The 25378-nt window shown below is 43.5% G+C and overlaps 1 protein-coding gene across 1 annotated transcript in view; it reads left to right on the top strand.

Moving 5' to 3' along the window:
• Positions 1 to 25378, top strand: part of ABTB3 (ankyrin repeat and BTB domain containing 3) — a 282606-nt gene that overhangs the window by 204716 nt on the left and 52512 nt on the right. The window contains exons 4-5 of the mRNA XM_019489444.2: positions 2456 to 2608; positions 21124 to 21289. Coding sequence (XP_019344989.1) covers positions 2456 to 2608; positions 21124 to 21289 — 319 coding nt within the window. The remainder of the gene's footprint in view (positions 1 to 2455; positions 2609 to 21123; positions 21290 to 25378) is intronic.

Raw genomic sequence — 25378 nt, 5'->3', positions numbered from 1 at the left:
AGAAGTGCAGCTCCCCATTGTAACTCATGGCACTTCACAGGAAGTACTGTGAGTTGCAACGATCTACAGGACCCAACAAAAGCTTACTGTTGGGTCCTGGGAGCTGGGGAATCCAGCTGCTGTTTAGAGTGGCTGCAAGCCAGACTCTCTCCCTGTAGCAATGCCCCGCCTTCCTCTGAACCCTAGCTCTGTTTTCAGAATGAGAGGGGGGAAAGGAGTGGAGAGATCTTGTTCTGAAGCTTCCCCAGCCACGCTGTAGGGTGGGGTGGGTGGACTGGAGGACCTCCAACTCAGGGGGGCTCCAGTCCAACCACCGCACCTTCCAAGGCCAGCTGAAAAAAACTGCAGACCAAACTCCCTCTGCTCCCTTTCCCCACTTCCATTCTGAAGACAACACCAGAGTAGGGCTGAGCTGCAGTCAGCCCAGATCTGCATGCAGACCCAAGTTACTGAAGGCACTCCAATTTAGAGTGTCTTTATCTGAACCCTCATGCAATAAGGGTTCAGATTTTTTCTGCATCAGGCCCTTTTAAAGTGCTCTGCAGCCATGCATTTCTGTTTGACAGCTGTAGAGTGCTTTCAGGGCCCAGATCAGGCAAAAATTGTCACCTCTGTCTGTGCCTCATGTGAATGCAGAAAGTGAGAGAGCAGCAGGGAGAATGAGAAAGAGTTTAAAAAGAAAATAAAACCAGTAAGACCAAAGCAGCCATTGGGATAGTGATTTTTAATTTTGCCTCTTGTACTTACTCTTTTAATGTCGTTGCATCTGTTAAAGACCTACAGCAGGAGGAGGTCTGTCCACTGTACAGATGTACATATCATCATATATAAATATCATTGTGTCTAGGAAGCATCAAGGTTTTCCAGGCTGGTATGGACAGATTTCTGTCTCGTTAGGATGAGATAAATAGGAGGGATTTCTACCCTCTCTTTCTTTCCCTCCCTCCCTTCCTCCCTCCCAGCACACACACCGTGCTTCAACCTCTACACCCAGCTGTGGAGTATTCTTCTAGTGCTGACATGGACCCGCAGGCATCCTCTTGCCACCCCTCTTGGACCCCACCTAGACAGTGGGGCCAAGAATGAGGAGAGAGCCTATGACAGCCTGGGAGGCTGTTCCCTGCCGCATAGATTGATTCAGAATAGCTTCATGATACCAAAGTATCTATAAACAGTGTTGCCTTGTAACATAAGCCACCCTCTGGAGATACCCAGCCATGTATTTTTTTTAACTAAGGTAGGACTTGGGGCTGGGTATGACACTGAGGGCCAAGTGCTATTCCACCTATCAGGCACTGAAGTGGATCTGTTTGAGTTCTTGAAAAACTGACAATACAAAAGATGGAGGCTCCTCATCCTACTCAATGCTTTTTTGTGACTTAGTCTTAAGGCTAAATGGACAGCAGGTTACAAAGGAGGTGTCTTAACGGATGTGTAGGAATTTCCCGTCTGAGGAGCTTGCAGCAACCTGTACCACAGCCACAACGACAGCAGCCCCTGTGTAAGGAGGTAAATGCTCACGTCCTCTGTCTTTCCACCCCTCCCTGTGCTCTCCACCCTGGTGTTGCCCATGGCACCAATGTCAAGTTACAGCTCTGAAAGGCACAGTGTCTGTAATAGTTTATAACAATTAAAATCCACATCTTTACTGGCACAGGGCTTGACTTTGATTGTAAAGTAGGCATAGCTTTAGTGGAGGAGGAGGGAGGCTGAAAAAATGAGACTGCGTGTTTGAGCCCAATTGCTATTGACTGTTGAGCACATAATTTTTTTTTTTAACGTCTCACAATCTCAGGGGGTGATTTCCACCATTTTTAGTGCTGCATCTTTAATAGTTTTGATTTGAACAATAGTAGACATTTAGCTGTGTGATCCAGGAAGCAATCTCTAGATACTTCAGAAATACAGCAGGGTCAGCAGCACTCAGTCTTCAGCAGTTTATGAGTCACTTCATCGAGTTGCAGGGAGCCACAAAATAATAGACGAATGAGAATCTGATGTTGCATCAGTATAACACTGCCAGTGGAAATTTCCTCACAGATCACCTATCCTCTCTCTCCTTCCCTTGACTACTGAGAGATGTAGGAGGTTTCTTTCTGTCTCTCTTTCTCCCCCCACCCAGTGCTAATTAGAAAGGAAGCTCTGGCTGACATGCATGTATCAGCCAGAATGGGATGTGTTTTAGTGCTAGGGATTCTGCTTGCTTTTCCTGATAAACATCTTGAAGCAAGTGGATTGCTAGTCAGATGTGTCGACTTCAGAGAAACTACACATATGGTCAATGGGATGCACAGTTCCTGAGCTAATGGTTCAAGGTTCACTACTAAATAACCCTGTTCTGAAAATGGTGCGAATCAAATTGGTTTGGACCTGCCTAAAATTTGCTGAGCTGGTTTGCGCTGTAACGTGGATGCTAGTTTATTAATGGGACTGACTTTTGTGTTGCTCTTTCCAGGCCATTCATCGTGCTGCCACCCCTGATGGAATGGATAAGGGTTGCCTTGGCCCATGCAGGGTACCGTCGTAGCTTCTCCGTGGATAGCGATGATGTACGGCAAGCAGCAAGGCTCTTGCTACCCGGAGTTGACTGTGAGCCTCGACAGTTAAAGTAAGTCTGGGCAAAGAAAGAATGTTCTGAAAAACCTCTCTCTCTCATAATGACAGTGATTTAAACAGCAGAGAAAGGGCTCTTAGATATACAGGATGCTCAGACTCTTCTCTCTGCAGTTTGTTAAATCAGCTGCTATATTTGTTCACCCGCCTGTGTGAACCAGTTTTAGAAGCTGCATGGCAATGGGTGCCTCAGTATCTAGCAGCTGGATCAAGCCCTTCATCTGCTTATCAAATCTTGGTTTTCCTTTTACCATTAGGTTCTCTTTTCTAATGAGGGAACAAAGTCTTCAGCTAATTGTCTGCTTCTCTGTGCTCCAGTGGCAAAATACTGAGATGTAATTGACAGGGCTGCAAATATTTTTCACTGCCTTGTTTTCTGCAGCAGTGGTTTAATCAGCACATTTACACTTGCAGGTAAAAACAGCTCTTGCAGTACAATCATATTTTGATACTCAAATCTACTTCATGCGAAGATGTTGTAGATCTAAATAATTCAATTCCCATTTTTTTAATAAGCAAGAAATGACCTTTTGGTTTTCTAATGAGGCCCTAAAGTTTGTATTCCCAGTATGTATTTTTAGGAGCTGCTTTACCTTCTTTCTATACGCATGGATAAAAGTATCATCCGAGGGACATGCTGGAATCTGGGAGATATTTGTTTCAGCAGGAATTATTCATCAGAATTTCTTAATAGCTTTATTACCCAGCCTAGCTGCTAGTTATAAAACACAAGGAAATTCAAACCCAAACTCATATGTTGCAGTATTCTTTGTTACTCAGATGTAGGTGTTGTACATATTCTGTCCTCCACCACAGAATGCATGGTTTTAAATCCACGATTAACTGCAACAACTTGCATCATAGCAGATGTATTTTGTTGATTCTGGTTTCCACATGCTTTCTCACTAAATAAAATAATATTTTACTTTGAGACTGGCATAATGCTTTACTGTTGACACCTATCAAATACTCTATTAAAGAAGTATGTTGAATTTCAGAACTCTCGAAAGCTTCATATTTCAAATATTGTCTGTAATTGTTTCACCTTAATGTAAATATTTTGGGCCTCATGTTTAAAGATACCAAAAATTTTCTATTCCAGTTTAAAAAAAAAGCAGGCCTGAAAAATCAGGTTCCTAATTTTAAAAAGGCACAATTACAAACTCTTTGAGATTTGAGCTAATAGATACAATTGTGGGTAAACAAATATTATTTCTACTCCAGACCTTTAAATCTTAACATCCTAAAAAAATAAAAATACCAGCAAATGATAATAAAATCGTGATCCTGAATGATAGAAATATACAATTTTTAAAGTCATATTTTGTTAGCTTGTGCATAGAAAGTACTGCTGACTGCTTTAGCCATTTGCACTGAAATTAAAATTTCTAAACCAGTTAAAGGTGGAGCAAATAGTGATTGTGTCCTAGAGAATTTAGTAATTATCAAGAACAAATTGGTACTCAGTTAAAGCAGCCATAAAATTCAGTTCATAGAGAAAATAAATAATAGCCACATTATTGTGACTGCATCATTCATATAGCTGTCCTTCCAGGCTGGAGTGGGACTAGAGCACAGTGTACAATTCAGCAGGGTAGAAATGAAGAGGTAATTTCCCAGAAAAGATCTGGCTTTATATGGGTCAGAATCTGCTCCTTTGTTCTTCTTTTAACTGTATGGACCCAGTTCTCATTCTAATTTCACAAAACTAATTCTACTTCTGCTGTTCCAAGTGGAAAGGAAATGTATGCACATTTTAAGTCCTGTTTAGACCACCAGAGTGATGTAAAGCTCTCTCTGTACCTGAGAATTGGGCTGTACATGTCTATAACACTGAGATCAAAAGTAAGGCTGCAGCTTATTAAAAGGCTGTCCAGGCAGAGCTTCAGGACATTAATTTGAAATCTTGCTGCTTGTAATGTTTCATCTGTACTCAGTACATCGTAGCACCTTTGCACATCTCATTTCCACCTAGTCCAAGTGCCAAGCTTTCATTTCTTCCTACTGAGTAGCAACTGTCTTGTATCTCCCAGCTTGTCATCAAGCATTGTGTCCGTAATTGCAAGATTAAAAAAAAAAAAAAGTCAAGAAATGATTCTTCAAATAAACTGTGGGACAAAGTGCAGCTAGAAGAGTTTGTGTGCAGTCTGATACATTTTAGATGATTTGTTTTGGAAGTATGTTAATTTTTGGAGCTATGAAACTGGTACTTTCCAGGCTTTTCTTAAGGATCTTCCTAAAGCTTCTTAATTAAAAGAAGCCAAACAAAATAATGCACTGTGTGGTACATTTTGTGTTCTGCACCTTGCTTTGTGACATTGCATCATTTGACGGCATTGATTCATGACATATTGTTTCACAAACATAAGGCAAAATCAGTTTCCACACTGCAAAAATACATATTGGGGGAGAGGGGGAGGGAAAGGCATAGTAGTGGTTTGGCCGAATCTCACAGGCTTGGAGTTCAGGATCAGTTCAGATAAAAACCAAATGTTGAGTTTCTTATCTGAGTTTACAGCATGGAAGTTTCCCACCAAATACTTTTAACACTTCCCAGCACAACTGCACACACTGCAGCAGTCAGGTTCTTGGTCTATGGCTTTGTAGCTTGTCTCTGCCTTCTTTCTCTCTGTTATCCCAGTATCTCCCCAGTTTCTTTTCTCCTGTGATTTTTACCCCATTGTTTTCATTTCCTGACAGTCACACACACAACAGTGCGTTTGCAGTGGGTGGATGAATGGAGGTAGAGTTGTTATTTGTTTCTGGTCTAGGGGCTGGAAATACTCAGTAAAGCTACTTCTCTTGCAGAGCTCTAAAGGAGACAGACCATGGCATTTCTGCCATTCCCTGAAAGTAAATGCCTCAGCCAACACAGCTGCCACTGCAAGTCCAGTGGTGGGCATTTTGTCCCTCATATGTGCACATGGATGAAACAGCCCCACATAAATCCAGTGTGTTGCTGGTGGAAAGGGAGATGCGCATTTCCCTGTGTGTCTCTAGCTGTCCTTCATGATTGAATCCAAGGACTGGTACAGTGATTCTCAGCCAGGGTGCTGAGGTACCTTGAGGTGCCACCAGATCTTTTGAAGCGTGGTGTGAGGAAATAAGTGAGGTGTTGGGAGAAAAGCACAGGCTCAGGCTTGTCCCTGACTGGACAGTCCCCCACCCCCACTACCAGACCCCTCTGCAAGGTGGTAAGCACCATAATCTATACACTAGTTTTTTGAAAGGGGGTGCCACTCAATTCACAAAAGTTACAGAGGAGGACCTCAAGTCCAGTGAGGGGTGCTTCAAATCCAAAAAGGTTAAGAACCCCTGGGCTAGGGTGTCAGGGCTGCTAGGGACACATTGTGCCACTTAAAGCAGATGGAGGTGGCTTATCAAGAGCTCCCCCTGTATGAAAAAACTCTCTGCTGGCATACATTTGATGAAGGCATCTTCACAGCCCCCAGTACAGGTCTAACTGCTGCTTCTTGCCCCTGTGTAAGGGGAACGAAAGGAACATGTTCCTGATTCTCCCCTGCAGCAAATTAGGGCTGCCCATGTGCTGGCCATACTAATCTGTCCCATACCTGGTTGGATTTGAATTATACAGCTGCACAGGGCTCCCTTTGGCTCTCCCTGTCTGCTACACCCAAGCTGGAAATCAGGGTTTTAGTGACTTTCATATTTCTTATCGTAAACAAAAGAAAATCTTTGCATGTCCCTTTCATCCCTACTGCCTTGTGAAGGGACATTTATTTTAAATAAAATGTGCAAACCATGTGTATTCAGCAAAGGACTAGGTCACATATGTGGGTTGTATGCTGTGTTCTGAAATAGAAGGGAGCCGGATGGGAAGAAGTGCTCTTGGCATCCTGTGAAGTTTAGCAGGCAGGCTGCAGTGCTGCCGTCCAAATGGGGCTTTGTCGAGGATGGTGGCTTTGTTTCTGTCTATGATGCATTCAAGCTTGGAGGTCCTGAACATGAGCATCACAACATCCAGCCCCAAATTTGTCAGGGTAGGTAGGGTGCTGTCTCTTGGTCACTGCTCTATGGAAAAGGGTTTTTTTCAGGGTGGACGATTATTTGGACTGGAGGGCCACTTGGGGAGTTTTGGTGAGCTGTTGCAGGCTGGGTCAGTACCACCCCTGTTCCCCCACCCCTCCATCCCCCCAAAACAGCTCACCAAAACTCCCTAAGTGGCTCTGCCCTGGGGCCTGGCCCCATGCTGTCACCACCTGGCCCCAGCCCCAGGGTCTCCATGGACACCAGTCTGGGACCTGTGTGGGCAGGGCACGCTCGGCTAGGTGGATGGGATGTGGCTGCAGGCAGGCAAGGAGTGGCATCTGGGCGTGGGACAGGTGATGGGGTGGAGACCAGGGCTGGGATCATGGAGCGGTGACAGTGCGGGGTCGGGGCCCAGGGCAGAGCTGTGATCCACTGCCCACATGCCCTTGACAATGGAACTGGTGCCCATCACAGGGTCATGCGGGCAGCTGATCACAGCTTTTCCCTAAGCCCCAGCCCCATGCTATCACTGCCCTGCGATCCCACCCCAGCCCTGGCCACACCCACCAACCTCGCTCCCCATCCACCCCTGGCCCCATCCCAGCTGCTTAGCTGAGCACACCCTGCCTGCACAGGTCCTGAGCTGACTCATGGAGACCCTGCCTGCCAGCTCCATCCAGTGCTAGCGGCAGTGGGTGAAGGGCAGGCAGGCTGGAGTGCCCAGGCAGTGGGGCTGGGTCCAGCAGCAGTGGCGATACTAACAGTGGCAGCTAGAAGGAGCTGCTTCCACTGGGACTGCCAAGAAACAGAGTCCAGCCATTATGCTGCCCCAGCCATGCTGTGCTCCTGGGGGCAGAAAGGGACCAGCTGCATGTGCCACAGCCTGGGATGCCCCCCACATCTGGACCAGGCAGGGCCGAGTGATCCACTGCGGGCCAGATAAAACCTTACGGCAGGCCAGATCCAGCCCACAGGCTATATTTTACCCACCTCTGGTTTATTTCACACTGGATATTTGATACAAGGAAAGAACACCCAGGCTATGGGTGTCTCAGTCTCAGGCATCTGAAGGCAAACACCCTTCACAGAGTTATGAGTCGTTTAAAGTGCTTCCTTCTCCCTTCATCATTACCTCTTACTTTCTGGATTCTGTTTTAACCAGTTGCTTTTCCTCCAGGTTTTGATCTGCCCTTTGAATGATCTTATGTAATGATACCTTCATCTAGGAGGAGATTTCAGCCCATGGGGCAACCCATGTCATTTCATATTGTAGACAATAGGAGGTCAGAAAAGGTCCTCCGAGTCAGGTCTTGGTTTCATTCTTTTTTATGTCAGTGCAGGTCCACCAGCTTCTTCTGTATTTCTGAAGTGAGGGAGCAGATTTCCATGTGCAGCTAAAATCAAAAATCATCTACATCAAAAGCTAAAATCAAAGGCTAAAGAGAAGTCCAGCAAAATGAGATTTATGATTTATGATTTATGATTTAATCCTGTGGGGGCCAACCTTTTTGGTAGGTGTGCCACAAATTAGGCCTGTGCCTTCCCCAAGTGTCACTCCTAACCCATTTCCCTGCCTGATCTGCTACTTTGTTTCTGCTCCCTTCCTTATCTGTGCTGCCTGCCCCGCCTCCCTAATATCATATGTACCACATGCAGAGATTTTGCCACCCTTGCTCTTGTCCATCACGTTACCTTCTATTCCTTGTTTTCTTCTGTTCTATGTCCAGGCATGAAGCCTGACTGGATATGTCTAAACTACAGTCACAACTTTGACAGCAATGTAGCAACACTTGAGCTACTCTCACCTAGCCAATTCTGCACTAGCAGCAGTCTAGCAACAACAGCGTGAACTACAACCTAGGCAGAAAAACCTGAACAAAAAATAGGGTGAATTAGGCTGTGCTAAGCTGCAGAATCCATGGCTAGATTGGTACCGAAGTTTGCTTGGTTAGCTGCACTGTGGTCACTTTTGTGACTGTGAGCTAAACACACCTTGAATGGGCCCCCCAGTTTCCCATGAGTATGAACAGATGTTCAATTCCATGCTGTAATTGCATCAGCTTTATTTACTGGTCTAAAGCATGGTGTGATCAGGTACACACACATGAGCAGCTCTTCTGAGATAGTAGGCAGGCACTATTATAGCTGGGACAGATAATAGCCTGTTTGCATTTAACAAACTGCTACCTTAGCATTGAAACAGGTGGATGAAACCAGTGCAACTTACACAGGAAGAGTTTTACTCTTTGCCCCTGATTCTTTCAGTAGCAATATTCTGCCAGGTTGGTCAGAATTATCCTGGTTTCATGTTTGTGTTGTCCATCAGCCACTTTTTTTCTACCACCATGATGTTGACAACACTGTCATAAACTTTTCATCTGTCCACAACCAAGATGGATGGAGTTGGAGCTTATTATTTCTGACTTTCAAGTTAGCTTACATAATAACAACAGTTCAATAAGAGCAATTGCTGGAAGTCAGAGTCATGAAGTAATGGTTCTTTCTAAACTGACCAGAATTAAGTATTATTTAGTGGTTGTATGTGTGCCAAGCACAGTGACAAACTCCTGAAAGCAGGAGTTTTTCTGACCATGAGCTGAGGCCAGAATGGCTCATTTAATTTCCAAACCATTCAATATTTGTGATTCTTTCTCCTGAAGGTAGGCCTCAGTGCAGTGGTCAGCATATTAGGATTACTGCCACACACATTATTTACAGAAGCTCTTGGAAACTGCTCACGTACTGCAGCTCTTGGAGACTGTACCAGCATGATAGCTCAAGGATTGTGTTTGATCCCAAGGGGAGAGGACAGTCCATCTCCATAACCTGCTCTGTCTGACCACTATCCAGCAAGCACTGATGCCAAGATTTGGGCAGCTCCTTCCAAAACTTTTGTGTATCAGAACTAATGAGCCCTGTCACAGCCACGGCTGACTGTCCCATAGTCACTAGCGGATGAAGAGGAGGGAGTGTAGATAAATATTCTTGTGGACTTTTGTAGTTTAATCATGGTTTGACCAGTATTTGGCATTTAATTCTTAAAGCACCTGTTCTTGGAGTCATGCAATTATGTCTCAGGACTTTAATTCTTTTCTTTAAAAAGTAACTTTCTAGCCCTCATTTGAAGTAAAAGCTTAAAAAAGCATCTCTGCTTTGCAAGGTCAAATGATAGAAAGGAAATAAAACAAATGCCAAATTGATAGCAATTTTTTTAAATTAATCCCTTCTCATCATTTTGTAGGGCCTGACCCAGGATTTTCGAATGGATAGGGTTGGCAAGACAGACTCTAGGATTTCTCCTCTTTGTTAAAAGTATGTCTGTGTAATTCCAGGCAAAGCTCAGGACATTCTGTGAGAGGTTTGGTTTATTTTAGGGATAGTTGTTGCTATTTCCAGTTTGGGGGCAGAGGAGGGAGACCTCTAGTGGTGGCTAGTATGCTTGCACTTACCTTGGCAGGACACGCTGTGTTCTTAGAGCAATGGCTACATCAGTGATTCTCAACCAGGGTACCAGGGCATATTGTGGTGCTACCAGATCCTTTGAAGGGTGTAGGAAGATGTGAGGAGATAAGCAAGGTTGAAGGAGGTAGCAGATATGCTAAATATGGGTCAAGTCTACAGCAAGATCTAGCCATCAGCCACCGTCCCTTCTTCAGGACAGCACAAAGCTGAGAGAAACCAGCAGGGCAGGCTTTGAGAGCAGAGCTGCAGTGACAGTTTCTCTGCTGCCAGTGGCAGCATTGTAGCATCCCTAAGTGATAGGGAGAAAGCATTGCAGGGTAACCTTCCAGCTCCTTGGCAGCCTTGTAGGACTCTGTGACATCCAGCCAGACTTGGGGAAAATACATGAGGAGCTGCTGAGTCTGTCTCACACCCAGTGCATGGCCAACTGCAGCCCTAGTGTAAAACAAATGCCGATTGTGCCTCAGAGTATCTAAATCCCTCAGAAGCATTGCCTATAAGGGAAATGCATATGTAGCTGCAATGATGTACGAAACCGTGCAAAAACGCTTTAGTTACTTCTCTCCTTTGCCCACTTCATTTGAAGGCTATAAATCTCTAAACAGATTTGCAAGAGAAACAGTGCTTGTAGCACTGATGGATGATCTTTTATTATCAATAAAGAGGCAAAGTCTCTTCTTGTACTGTTGGATCTCTCTTTGGCAATCATTACAAGCAATTACAACACAAAGCCTCAGCTGTTCCACTTGAGCCACAGATCAGGAGTCCAGAGAAATTGCCTGAGTCAGAATTGCTTTCTCAAAGGCCCTATCCAAAGGGCAGTGAGTGGAAAACCCACTTCTACTGTCAAACTTCTCTCTGCTGGAGTGTCACAGGAGCCCCTTGTCTCCTTGGTCTTATTTAATAATTATGTACAGGCACCGAGAGAAACAGTGAACCTTCTTGGACTAAAGTCTCAACACTATGCAAAGGAGATGCAGGTCTTGTTTGCTGTTTGCGGTTTACCACAATTAGAAGTTAACGTAAAGAGGAGTGCTAGGCAACTGAGCACGGCTCCCCAACAGTTCCATCTCCCCCTTGACTGGGTGTTATAAGAGCTCCTCCTCCCATTTTAATCTATTATAATCAAAGATGATTAAACCTGCAGTCACTCACTTGTGCCAAACTTTGCCTGAGAAGCTGACCAAAGCTTGGCTTCAGCTATACAGGATTTATGCCTATGAGTAGAGGGAAATACTATCACGGTGGAGCCCACACTGACTGAGAATAATACACACTAATAGATTATCAAGGCAGTTGTAGTTGGAGAGTTTTTCTGGACACTTTGCTGATGCTGAGCCTACCTACAGCAACATCCTTGGGGCTTGTCTTCCACTTATAACTAGCTGGGAGAGTGGACGCACCTTGCTGCTGACTTTTCCATTACCACCCATCCAGATTGCAGCAGACAAGGGAATTCTCTGTGACTTGCACTGAACTCTGCTGTACCAAGGTCAACAGGAGATGTCATGATGACTGACCATTCTTCCTCCCTTTGGCCAACCAGCCTTCCAGTCTGCTTCTTTAAGGCACCATTAGCACCTCTTCCCTGTGAGAACCAGAGTATAAGCAAAGGCTCAAGAGGACATGTTTTACTTGCACATAACAGGAAGCTGAGAGAGGGGGGCAGAATTTGTCTGCAAAACTGTGGAGTGGGGGGCAAGACAGGGAGAGAGGAAAAGTACATACACAAAAGCACCTCAAAAGGCCTCCTGGAAGAGTTGGAGCCCTGCCACTCTTGTCCTGCAGCCCTTCACATGGGTCTCCCCTGCCACTCCTGCCCCCCAGGCCTTCACATGAGTCATTCCTGCTCTGTACAAGAGTTGGGGAACAGCTCATTCACCCAGGGGAGCAGAACTCCCTTCTTAGCAGCACTGCTGAAGGTGGGCAGGTGGAATGACAGCAGATCTCCAGCTCCCCTTACTGGTGAGTGCTTGCACAGCAAGTTTCCAGGACGTTTCTTTCCCCTCTGGATAACTTGTTCTGTGATCTTGGAGCAGCTCACATGGCACGACAGCTTCCAGCAAGGAACACTATCTGTTGCTTAATGGAAATAATGCCTAGCAGGACCTTTAAGACCTCATCCCTGGGAAGACAACTGTGGGAGAAGAATGCAGCAGCATGCTTTGTTAGCACCAAGAACATGTTCCTTATAAGTTCTGCTTACTATGCTGCTCCTTCCCAGTCCCACCCTGAACAATGAATTCAGTTTGGTCTTTATTTTCAAAGTAGACTGGATCCAAGGTGCATTACTCTCTGGAAACCTCACCATTACTGACAGCTCTATTCCCCAGGGAAATTGAATAGTCAACCTCAAGGGTGAAGCTTTTCTGGGGAAGAGACACTAGGGCTTCTTGGGAGCTGGAAAGCATTCCACTATGGAGCCCTGTCTCATGGGAAGTAAACAACATCATAAACCTGTCTGTCAGTCTGAACATAAGATGCACTGCCTTGATCTTGTTTTCCTTGAGAACAGCATAAACCATAGCATGTCAGCTTATTCAGTTCCACATATATACTGTTTTCCCCCTTGGGTAAGGAAGCAGAGGAGGAATTGCATTTGGTAAGCATAAGTCTCATTATTTAATTTCCTGTTTCTGGAAGGACCTCAAAACACACACTGGCAGTACAGCTTAAGAATCTGAATAGACCTGAAAACAGAATTTGGGGAAAGAAAAATTCTGCTAGTGCTTTTAACTCTTCTTAAAATATATTGGGCAAAGGCTGCTGTTTGGACAGAGTAGAAAAATGCTAAGATTTTTTTTTTTATCCTATTAGGCACAGCCCCTCTTATATAGAGAGAATTGGTATGTGTGTATCTCTCCTTGAGTGTCCTTGTTCTTCTCACAGATTTTATTAATCCTTTACACCAGTCATGACTACAGCAGTAATTAGGCACAAAAATGCTAACCCAGTGTGTGGTTGCAAACAAACTCCTTCACAAAATCCAGTAGTCCCTTGGTGCAGATGATGCCAGAGGATGAAAGGGATTTGAATACTTAAAAGGCAGCATCAAGGTTTCCTGATGTCAATCGCAACCTGTTTTTCCAACATGATATCTGAGAACAATAATAATAAAAAATTATTGAAGGCTAGAGCTTTTTCCTTATGCTACACTTCAGGATTAGGACCAGAACATGCTTACATTTTACTGGGTTGAGGATTTAGCCCTTCTGTTTTCTCCACTGAGAACAAGTTTGTTAATGATCCATATGCTCAGGTTCTGCAGTTAGTTAGGATACAGACAACATATTGTATTTGAGTGAGTAGAAGGATTTGTGCTAACTATTTATATTACAGATGAGCCCATACTAAAAACCCCTCCTCTGACTGGGATTGTTCAAAATCAAAAGCCAGATCTGAATTTTTGAAATGGTTCCTGTGTTTATAACTGGGTCAGAATATTAAGAGCACTTTGAAATCTAGATCTGGGTTCACATTTTGTAGTTTCAGCACATTTTTAATGGGTTTGCCAGTGTCTGTAACCCATTTGTTCTTGTCATCTCTTTGACAAGAATGAACTGTATGTTGACATCTGTCCAGAAGGTTTATATTTTATGTGCAACTTGGTTCCTGGTTAAAATAAATGCATAGATTTTTTTTTTTTTGTGCGTATGTATTGTACGCGCACACATATACACACAGAAAGAAAGACTACTCCTTCACCATTAGCAGTGTGACTGTACTAAATTCACTATCCCCATTATTGAAAATACAAGTAATAGTTTTAGGATAGTATATACATTGTGATCTACTTACCAGTACTACTATAAATGTCACACTCATTCAGAGGACATCACTGAAAAAGGAGTACTTGCAAATTTAAATCAAAATGTAGATGGTGGTTATTTATTATTTGGTTGTAGTGGTAACACCAAAAAATCTCGGTCATAGACCAAGAACCAATTCCACTGGGCGCTGTGCAAATGCATAACCAAAAGATGATGTCCTTCCCCAAAGAGCTCCAACATTCCAAATTACTATTCATAACTAATTATTAATCTACATGTTGGTTTTGCATGATATAATCCAGTAAACTACACCTGTGGACTTTGAACTGCCATGCATGCTTTGGACAGAGGACTTGGTGAATGGTCTCACAGAGCCAAAGTGCTCTGATCCTGAGGTGTAACATGTGAAGGATGTGCCCAAGGCAGTCCTCTCTCATCCTTTCCCTTCTCTCCTCCCCTCCTACCTTCCAGCTGCTTCATGAGGCAGTGAGCAGGAGCAGCAGCCAGGTAGTGTGTGTCCTGGAGTGCAAGGTGTTCTGGGAATTGTAGTTCTCCAGAGTGGAAGTGGAGTTTGCTGTTGCTGGGATGGGGGAGGGCAGGACTTTCACCCCAATTTTTTGAGAGGGGGAAAAAAAAACCCCAAAACTGATTTTGGTGGCAAAATGGGATCAATTCTCCCTGCCCCACCCCCCCAGCTGTAGCAAACTCCACTGTTGTTCAACACAACTGATTCCAAGCATGCTTTGTGCTCCATGACACTGCTTGTGCCAGCTGCTTCCTGCAGCTGGAAAATGCAGGTGGAGCCTGGGATGGGAGGGTGAAATGCCCCTCCTTGTTCTTCTGGCGTTTCTCCCCTTAGCTGGCACCCGGGGGCTGTGCCGTCCTTACCCATCCCATGTTATGCTACTGCCCAGATGATTTAGTTGATGATAGTTCAGTAGACTTTTAACTGAAAGATTTGGGGATCATGCCCTGGTTTTGGCAGTAAGACACCATGATGGCATTCATGAGGGGATGGGGAAAAAACACAGATAGCTATACAGAAATTGTATCCTCAGTTACACACGCAACCCCACTGATTTTAATGGAAAGCTAAATTTGGCTTTCTGCTTATTATATTCCGCTCTTCATTTCTTAGAAATGAAAAGTGGATAGAATAGAATGTGTAATTGAAAACATGTTTAGAATGTTTTCAATTTAATTTTACAATTACAAAGGATTGCAAAATTTTTAAAAATTGGCCATAACCACCCACAGCCAACTGTAACAATAAACCCACAAAAGAACAAGTAATTAAAAATGAATGCAATGTAGAACTGTGCCTAGATATAGTTAACATGCAAGCACCGCATTCGTACCTTATATACTACCACCCATCTTGGTCACACAACAAATAAGTCACTTTTAGAGAGGCACTCAAGCGCTCTCTCTATCAAGTCCAAAGAAATATGAAAAAATTCCTAAATCCAAGCTGCTGGAATAAAGCCAAGCAAGTTGATATGTTTTCATGGCGTGTATATGGAAAAAGTGAAAAGAGAGAATTTACCATGTAAGCAGAATTCATTATATACAAAGAGGATTATCTTTTGAACCCTGTCATATTGCTGAGTATGACAGACTGCCATGGTTCTCATAAATATGTTGACCATGGCCACTTGCAAGTTACTAATGTTACCCTGGTGTTTGCAATATAAAGCCACAGTAATGTTAGTTATGTCCAATGGCAACATTGTAATGATTTTGATGGTGACCACGGTAGCAGAGAGTTCTGTGAGGAATTAAAAAAGGATTTGGAGAAAAATCATATTTCATTGGAAGTTAATACGGTCTCAGCCTTGTTTAAAAATAAGCTTTCACCTGCTCCTAATTTTCTTGCTTACAAAAACTGTCATGTGTTTGCTTCAAAATGGGGGGAAGGAACAGTTAGAATGTGTATAAGCAGCATGACCAGAGAAGTGTATGCTCCGGTGTGCAAGAGGGTATTGAGCAGTGTTTGTGACTACAGCAGTAGTTCTCAACCCATTCAGACTCGAGCCACACCTTGCTGGACTCAAGGCGCTCCTCGGAAAATGTTGGCTCTTAGTTTTTACTTGATTTTAACTGTAGAAAAGTCATAGAGCAATTCTTCTGTTGCAGAGAACTCAAAAAGATCACATCAGTTCAAAATACTTTTAACACTATTGATTGCTATTTGAAACATCTGGGTTTATTTTGTGAATCATGTTTGCACACCTAACACTGCTGATACTGTGTGGAACCCCTGCAAAGAACTCAGGCACTCCGGGGTGTTATGGCACACTGGTTGAGCATCACTGAACCACAGACATAAAAAAATGGCTCTAAAACTGTTGAAAACCTGTTGCATGGCTTGCAGGCCAGGCTGTTGAGTTCTCCATGCAGCCTGCACAGCCTCTGCGGTTGCTGACCACAGAAAACCTGTAGGTAGAATGAAGGCTGATTCTTTAGAGGGGGAGGACTCTTTCTGTGTAATGACAGCTCTGAATGTAGTGTCCCAATTCGGTTGCCTATCAAGGGAGACCATCTGACCCTTTTAGTATATGAAGTAGTGATGTCCTAAGCTATGGGATAGGTTCTTCCCTTAGTGCTAGGCAACAAAAAATGACTAACAGTGTCATAGAGGCTGCAGAACTGCGGCCACTGTGGAATGATCAGCAAAGGAAAAGGTGCCTCCCTCCCCCCGAATCAGCAGTACTTCTGTAGAACAGCACGGGGGGAGAAGCTCCCTTTTAAATGAGGCCTGGTGACTAAAGGCAGGAGTCCCCAGAAATTCGCCTTTGCTTTAGTTAGTGATGGCATGAGAAATCCACTGGTCCCTAAACAAATGGAAAGAGCATTTAAACATTAGAAAACCCAGGGACTTGTCACATATTACTGCTAGAAAAATCCATGCAAGGCGAGTGAAGGGTAGTGGTTGTGATATCTTTTACTGGACAAACTGCAGAGCTGGGAGAGAGGATTGACAAGCTTTTGGGCACACCTCATGTCTTCCATTTGGTCCAATAAAATATATCACCAAAAAAAAATCCTTGACTCCCATACATTTCTTGGAGCACTTATTCCAGTTTTGGGTCTCCCATGGATTTAACAATCCCAGCAGGAGGCAGGAGTGAGGAGAAAGAGGCAGATGAGAGAGAAAAAACAGAGGTGGGATTTGGGGTAGGTAAGCAGCTTTTGAAGTCTTTTTTTGGTAGGGGTGGTTTTGTTTTTGTTTTTTGCAACAAATTGCCCTGGCCTTTGGCTAGAATGATCCACAAAGCTTCCTAGGCACTTTCAAAAGCCATGAATTCTTTTAGTGGTGTAACAGAGTTGGCCTCTGGGGCAAACCCTGCAGGAAAGCGGGGTGGGGGCTTGGTGGTGTGTGGTTCCAAGAGTGGGGGCAATGAGGGGGAGTCTTACCCATGCCAGCCTTACCCATGCCAGGATTCGTTCCTACACAGTCCTGGCTGAGCTGCTGGTGCTGGTATATGTGCTCTGCCCACCTTGGCTGTTGCTCGTAAAGCAGCAGCAGCAGCCAGGAACTGTTTTGGAGTTCTGTACATGGCAGTGCTGCAAGGGTGCAGGCTTCATGGGGATGGCAATGATTCTGGTACCCCTTCTAACTTGACATCCAGGGGCAGTGCCCCTCTTGCCCACAATTAGTTATGCTACTGAATTCTTTTAGAGGAAAGAGCTGTAAACTGGTCATGCAGCTAGGCATCTTAGTTTCACTTGCATTGGCATTTCATTTGCACTTAACGGAAAAACTTCTTTTTTCTTGTGCACACAATTTCACACCTCATTACCTCTGAGAGCGCTCTTTACAATCTAGTCCTATATGTTTAGCTCCCATAACAGTTCCTTGTAGGCCTTAATTTTCAAGCCTTTTAGCATTTTAGCTATCCCTTTCTGACCCTCTCCAAATCACCAAGTATTTGCTATAGTAGTGTGCAAAACCTGCCAGTTATAGGCTCATTTACCTTTCCTCTTTTTCCATGTTAGTCTGCTCTACCTGTGATATCTTTATAAATGTCTACATATATAACATAATGCTGGATCCACTCTTGTTGTCATGTGAACAGTCACCTTGAAATCAGTGGGACTATACAATTTCGTGCATGAATTAGGATGTAGGATTGGGGCCGACCACATGGTTGCTTTGGGCTAATTTCATTTGTTTGCTAGGTTTGGTTGATATATTTTTTTTGCTAAAATGTTACACTTTCCTTTCATCTCCTCTGCTATCATCAAGGTCATTTTTTCTGCAGTAACAGATTCTGTAGGAACAGTGATGGAAATACTATTGCTGTGATATATTTTTGCAGAACTATATATTCTACACTATAGCAAAAAGGTTAAAGGTCTACTTAAGCTCAGTGAGTTAGCATAGTTAAGACACACCAGTTCTTGTAGCCAATGGCACAAAAGGGAGTGATGTGGCTACCATAACATCTGGCTACCTTGACTCCCTAGCCTAAATGACCAGATGCTACTTAACATCTGGGTGGAGCACGAGTGCGCGACCCCACCCCTCTGGAGCTTTCATGAGATGTTTTAACTGCTCTGCCAACATGGCCCGTTCTTTATTATATAGAATTTCTTAACGTGGGGAAAGCACTTTAAAGATGAGAAATTACTTTATAAGCACTCTTGCTGTATTATTACAATGTTTGACTCTCTGTTCCCCAGTATTCTGTTCTTCTTTGATCTGTTGGTGGTGGAGAGTTTTAAGAACCAAAATGATGCTATTTATTACAGCTCTCTAGTGGTGTTCAGACCAAAGAGTGCTGAGGAATTGGACTTCACATCCTCCCACCATATTTTCCAGCATGAAAGAGAAACAAATCTGTCCTTTAATAAGATGAGGCTGAGTTTCATAAGCATCAATACTGAAATTCCTGTGCTCTCAGGAACTGCAGAATCACATGCAGGCTGGGTAGTTTTACCTTTCATCTTCTGCGGTAAAAACATTGAGCTTCTTGCAGTTTGCCGCATAAGCATCTTTTGAGTGAGACCTTAAAAACTGATGTCTTATCTGCTCGGCCTGGACGTTAAAGATTCCATTATGTATGTCCTGGCTACTTGACCAAAGCACTTCTCTTCGCCCTCTGTTTTTCAGTAGGCTAAACATTATTTGTCTTTGTAGCTGCCATTTTCTGCCCTAGGCATTTATTACTACTAGGCTGGCATAAATATAATTCATAGAATCACAGAAAACCTCAAGAGACCATCTAGTCTGACCCCGTGCTCAAAGCAGGAATGTCATTGCATAAACCATCGCAGACAAATGTTTGTCTAACCTGTGCTTAATAACATCCAATAATGGAGATTGTGCACAATCTCCCTATATAATCAGTATTTAACCATCCTTACAGTAAGAAAGTTTTTTCTTACATCCAACCTAAATTTCCCTTGTGGCATTTAAGCTTCTTATTCTGCCCTCTTTATTAAAACGTATTGCCATCCTCTTTATAACAACTTTTTTTTTTGCATTTGCAGACTGTTAACAAATCCCCCACCAGTCTTTTTCTTTTTTTCCTTCAGACTAAATAATTCCAGTTTGTCCAACTTTTCCTCTTACATCATGTTTTCTAGACTTCTAATCAGTTTTGTTGATCTCCTCTGGTTTCTTTCCAGTTTGCCCACATCTTCCTTGAGGCCTCCCCAGTGCTGAATAGAGTGAAAGAATCACTTCTGATGAATTGGAGGTGATGCTATTTATAACACATCCCAGTTGACTATTAGCTTTTTTTTATAACAATATTATACCATTGACCATATTGAGCTTGCAGTCCACTATAATATTAATCTTGTTCTTCAGAGTGGCTGCTACTCTACCTAGCTTGCTATATCATATCCACTGCTGTCCCCTCATCTGCGAAGCCCATCGCTTTTTCATGAAGAGAATCAGATTGGTTAAGCCTGACTTGCTTTTGATAAATCCATATTAGCTGTTCTTGATCATCTTGTTATCTGTCAAGTCAGGGCTGTCCATCCAGTTAGTGGGTTAGTTTGCTGCCTCCAAGTTCCCACCTGGCTGCCACTTCCCCCACTGCTCCAGCTGCCGCGGTAGCCAAGGGCTCTAGATTTCCCTCTTGCTCCTTTGGCTTCTGCTTCCTGTCCCTGCTTCAGGGGATGGGATGAGGCAGAGCAGCATGGCACAGCCTGCAGCACTAGGGGAACACAGGGCAGCCACTCAGTGCACTGTAGCGGGGAAGAGTCCATGACAAGTGAGCTGAAGGTGGGTCAGGAACGCAAGGGTACATGTGCAGTGCAGCAGGGGGGAAGCACCTGTGTGCTCAGGGTGCCCAAGGGGCCTGTGTCTCATGCTGCTGTGGTCTGCATGGCATGTGGCGCCCCCTAGTGCAACATGCAGGATGTGCAGTCCTTGGCCGCTTAGAAGTTGGACATTCCTGTGCTAGATGTTTAGAAATAGACTCTTGGTTGATATGTGCCAGTATTTTTCTGGGTCTTGGAGTTGTACAGACCAGTCTAATTCCTTGAGTCCTTATTATTCTCTTTTTTAAAGATAGACACTATACTTGCCCTTTTCTAGTCTACTGGGACATCATTTGACCCTTATAAGTTCTCAAAGATAATAGCCAATGGCTCAGCCAATTCATTGGGAACCCTAGGATGAATCCCATCCAGCCCTGCTGCTTTGAAAACATTCTGCTTGTCTAAGTAATTTCTAACTTGCTCTTTCTCTAACCTCGTCCTCTACCCTTGCTGCTCATTATGCTTGTCCTCTGAGATTTGACTTTCTTGTGAAAACAAAGTAAAAAAAAAACAAAAAACACTTGATAAAATCCTTTGGAATGCAACGTTGTGCTTTTTGTTCAGCTGTAAAAGATAAACGTCCATCTGGGCCCTGATCCAAATCCAGCTGAAGTTAGTTGGACTTTGGGGGAGGGGGGATCAGTGAAGTTAAGATCTGACCCACCAATGAGGAGAACTTGCTTTCAGTAAGAATGATATCTATGGTTTCTGCTGCAGACACTCGAGATGAAGAGTTGCCTATAACTCCTGACTTTTACAAGATGCATTATTGTGCAAGATGGGGCAAGGGCGATGGCCATTAACTTGCATAGCATTTTGTGTCCAGTGTGTTGCAACTGCAACCAGTTCAAAAGAATTTTGAGCATGTAAGAGGGTGAATATGTGTACAGGTGGATATGGAGCAATGCTGTGGGTATCTATATCGTTCAAAGATTAAATGAAATATTTGTGCTGTAAATGTTGACATCTGTCCTCTGTTATCTTGTGACATAGCTGTTTCTTATATTCCCAGAATGGATGACTGCTTCTGTGCTTCTCGAAAACTGGATGCAGTAGCCATAGAAGCTAAGTTCAAGCAGGATTTGGGATTCAGAATGCTGAATTGTGGTCGAACAGATCTAGTTAAACAGGCCATATCTTTGCTGGGGCCAGATGGCATTAACAGCATGAGTGAACAGGTAAAAAGAAAAATGAATTAATTAACTTTAAAAGCCAGGAGTTTTGACTGCCTAGTGAAGAAAGCAAACTCCAGTACTGGAGCTCAGTAAACAACTGGTTCTTAATACTTTTCCCCTGATTATATTGAACTAAAGTTCCATCAGGTATACATTCAAATGAAGCTTTGTCCCTGGAGTACTAAGGATTTGTTTCTTTAATGTTGAGGTAAATATGGTAAATGAGTTTAAGTCGAATTGGTGTGGAATTATCCATCAGAATTTCTTAGGAGAGCTTGCTGTTGATTTGAACATTGATTTCCTGAAATAAAAAAATGGATACGTCACCCACACTTTTGAACAGTCATGGCTGTTAGCTTTGTGATGTGCATACCTTTTCACTAAAACCTATCTGGATACTCACAACTCATTTCATCATAACCCTGCTAAATATATTAATATTAATAATATTCATTTAATACTGAACTGGGTCCATCATGAAAATCTCCCTATTCCATTACCAGCCCTTGAGTCTTCTTGTCTTTTGGATGGTGATAAGTACATCCCTATAAAGCTTTATCCAGAAATAATGTTGTCTGCCTGACTAGCCATCAATAAAAACCTGTTGGATTATGAATCTCCCTGATTCTTGGAGGGAAATGTTGATACTTTAACAGCCATGGAGATTATGTCATCCTTTTGAAATATAGTTCTATGGATTCACCTTAGACAGCACTTTCTGATGACACGTTAAAAAAAAGAAGTGCTTCATGTCCCTGCCCAGTACTTCCCTTTTGCTGACAATTTTGCTGCGTGTTAATTTGACAGTGGTCAGCAAGAGATGGTTGCATTTGACTGGTGCTAAATAAGCATAATGGTAAAGCACTTTGGGATCCCTTGGGGATAAAAGGTGCTGTAGAAATATCAAGTAGTTTTAAAACATTTCATTTTTAGTAGTTTTAGTTTGAAAGAGCATGATGAATTGCTTTGTAAAAACCCCTTTTAAGTGGAAGTCCTCCAAATACTAAGGACCAGGTCCTGTTCCACCTATTATGTATCTATATGGTACTTGGGTGCCCAAGTATGATCCTGTTCCACACTGCTCAAGTTCCTGAAAAAAGTGTGTGGGTCCTTCTCCTTCTCCTTCTCTCCATTTTCTGTGGCTTAGTCTTAATGCTAAGATGAAAGCATGATACAGAAGTAGTTACATTAACTCTGGCTGCATCTACACATGTTATTAATGCAATACAATAAACTCCAGCACAGTTCACACTGGAGTTTATTGCTCCTGGGCACAGCATTTGCATGTTTGCCCTGGACTGCAGCACATTGACCTAGGGCAGCACAGCCCGGGCTGGCAGGGGTCCAGGAGGGTCAGCTTGCCAGTCCAGAGCTGCTCCCACCTGGCTCAACATGCTGCAGAGAGGCTGGCTGGGGCACAAGAATGCTATAGTGCAGGGCTAGCTGGCAGCTAGCCCCTGCACTGTTGCACCCCACCCTCATGCCTCAGCCAGGCCTGGTCATCATCTACATGTGCATTGTAGTGGAGTAAATAACTCCACCATGGGATAATACTTGTGTTGGCAGAGTTAATTAGTTTAGTCTGGCCTAGTAGGGCTGCACATGTAGATGGTGATGCTTTACTGCGGAACTAATTAATCAACTCTACAGTAAAGCATCTTATATGGTGGCACCCTGTCTTTCTAGAACTTGAGCAAGGCAAAATAGGAGCTTGCTTAAGGCAGGGGTTTTCAACCTTTTTTTTAGTCTAAGTACCCCCAGTGGCTGGACAGTGAGCCTGGGGGGTCGGGAGGGCGCGGGTAGTACACGGTTGGACATGGAGCAGGGAGGTGGGGACGGTGCATGGGCTGGTGGGGACAGAGCGCTGCTGCCTCCCAGGAGCAGGGATGAGGTGGGGTGAGGGCAGCAGCACCCCTCTGCAGGGCAGGGAAGCTCACCAGGCTGGTGTGCAGTGGCAGAGGGCGCTGCGTGCGAGCTTCTCCACCCTGCAGAGGGGCGCCGCTGCCCTCACCCTGCCCTGGCCCTGCTCCTGGGAGGCAATGGTATTCCATCCCCGCCCGCCTCTGCATACCCCTTAGGACCAATCCAAATACCCCCAGGGGTATGCATACCCCCGGTTGAAAACCCCTGGCCTAGGGTATGGACATATATAACAGTTATACCAGCATCATTTCATACCATATTATGTCTGCATGCTTCTATAGCAGTATAGGCGGAACAAAACCATTGCTACTTTAGCTCTGTTTCATTCTGGGTTAAAGTTAGTGATTTAACTCATTTGTGTGGCTATAGGAGCATGTAAACCTAACAGATCATAACAAGTAGCCTGAGCAGCATCTTCCCCCTGCTCTTTGAAAGCAGTTGAAAGTTAGGTCTGTCCACAGGTTTAGGCACTTAAATATCTCAGTGCTGCAGTCTGGCATAAATATTACTACTAGTTTTATATACTTAATGCCATGATTAGCCTACTATAACACTTTAAAATAATTATCTTGAATAATTTTACACTTAATTTTAAATTTCTACAGCAAAATTATTGTATTCCAGAGGCTCAAACTTGGGTAGTACTGATCATTCTAAACTGATCCATCATATCAGTTAATTTTGTACTTAACTTTAAACACATGCCCGTTTGAGTGAAAGTTAAGCTTCTGCTTAAGTGCTTTGATAAATCAGGGCAAAGTATCTTGCGCCTTATGGGACTGAGCCCAAAGTGTTTTGACTGCTGAAAGAGCAGCATTCCATGTTGCCAAGAAAAGAAAAGAAGAAAAGAAAAGAAAATACTGATTTGCATATGTTGCTCTTATTTATTATTTGTTGAATGCTAATAATGGACTCATCCAAAATCCATTCTTCTCACGCACAAAGCGAGAGGCTGCATATAGGGATACAGAGCAAACCTCAACTGCAGAACAAAACTCAGGGAAAGGCCTATGTAAAAGCACTTATGGCACGGCAGTGAGCATTGCAGAACAGGTCTTTGTATGTGCGTTACTTCTTTTCTCTTAACCTTTTAACTTTAAATTTGATTTGATCCCTTTATTTTAAGTATTTATTTAATGTATAAATCATCCCTGGTTACAAAAATTCAAGGCTTGCATGCACAGGTTTTATGAAATGCAGGATCTGATTCTGCAAAACTTATTGTAGTCCTGGTCATGGACCACTGATATCCAAGAGGACTTTTGCCATTGACTGCAGTAGAAGCAAGATCAAGTCTGATTTGCAAGCAGTCTATTCACCCAAGTACTCGCCTTGACTTTAATGGGGCTCCCTGAGCAAGGATCCCTCACTCAAGTAATAGGATCAGAACCCAAATTGTTGCATTTTTATAATAATTTGATTGCAATACATCTCTGTTTCCCAAAAGCAAATGAATGACTGTAACCTACAACATGCTAGGTGCTCACTGATTTTGGTGGGATTTGAGGGAGCTGGGCTGGCATGGGTGCTAAAGTGCACAGTTAATAGCCCAGAGGTTGCAAGTTTGAAGCCTTAGCAGAAGCACGCATGGCCCCGTTAGATTCTAACAAATTCATGAATTATGCTAAATACCTTGTCACAACATGGACACGAGAAGGAGGGGTGGGATATGAGAACAGTCAGTGCCATGCAGAATCAAGCTCTAACTTTTGGTTTTATTTTGGCTGGAAAGGCACCTACCCCATAAATAGCAATCCAGCAGCTTCTGTCTGGGAGAAGTACCTTTCTTCCCCTGAATGAGAACATGAAAAATGTTTGATTCAGCTCCGCTCTTACTTGCTGGAGAGAACAATGCAATAGCTCAGCTTCTGCTCATTTTGAGCATCTCGTTTGTCTCAGAAATTAATTTCCTTCCACAGCAGCATTCAGGTTAAACAGCCAACATGCTATCATCTGACAGCAAATTTACCATGGGACCGTCAGATAAGCAATAAACATGTATCAGAGGAACCCTAGTCCTGCTGAAAATTCACTGTGAAAGTCACACTCTGGATTGACATCCCTCTCTGTATTTAATGAATAGCTTTTTAGGTTGATAGATTTTATAATACTTTCATGATTTCATCTAGACTCATTACCATTGCCACCGTAACACTAATCTTAAGGGAA

This window comes from Alligator mississippiensis, chromosome 4 (genome assembly GCF_030867095.1).
Source record: "Alligator mississippiensis isolate rAllMis1 chromosome 4, rAllMis1, whole genome shotgun sequence".
NCBI classification, from domain to species: Eukaryota; Metazoa; Chordata; order Crocodylia; family Alligatoridae; genus Alligator; species Alligator mississippiensis.
Note: the sequence above shows the minus strand (reverse complement) of the source record. Positions and strands in the feature narration are given on the sequence as shown.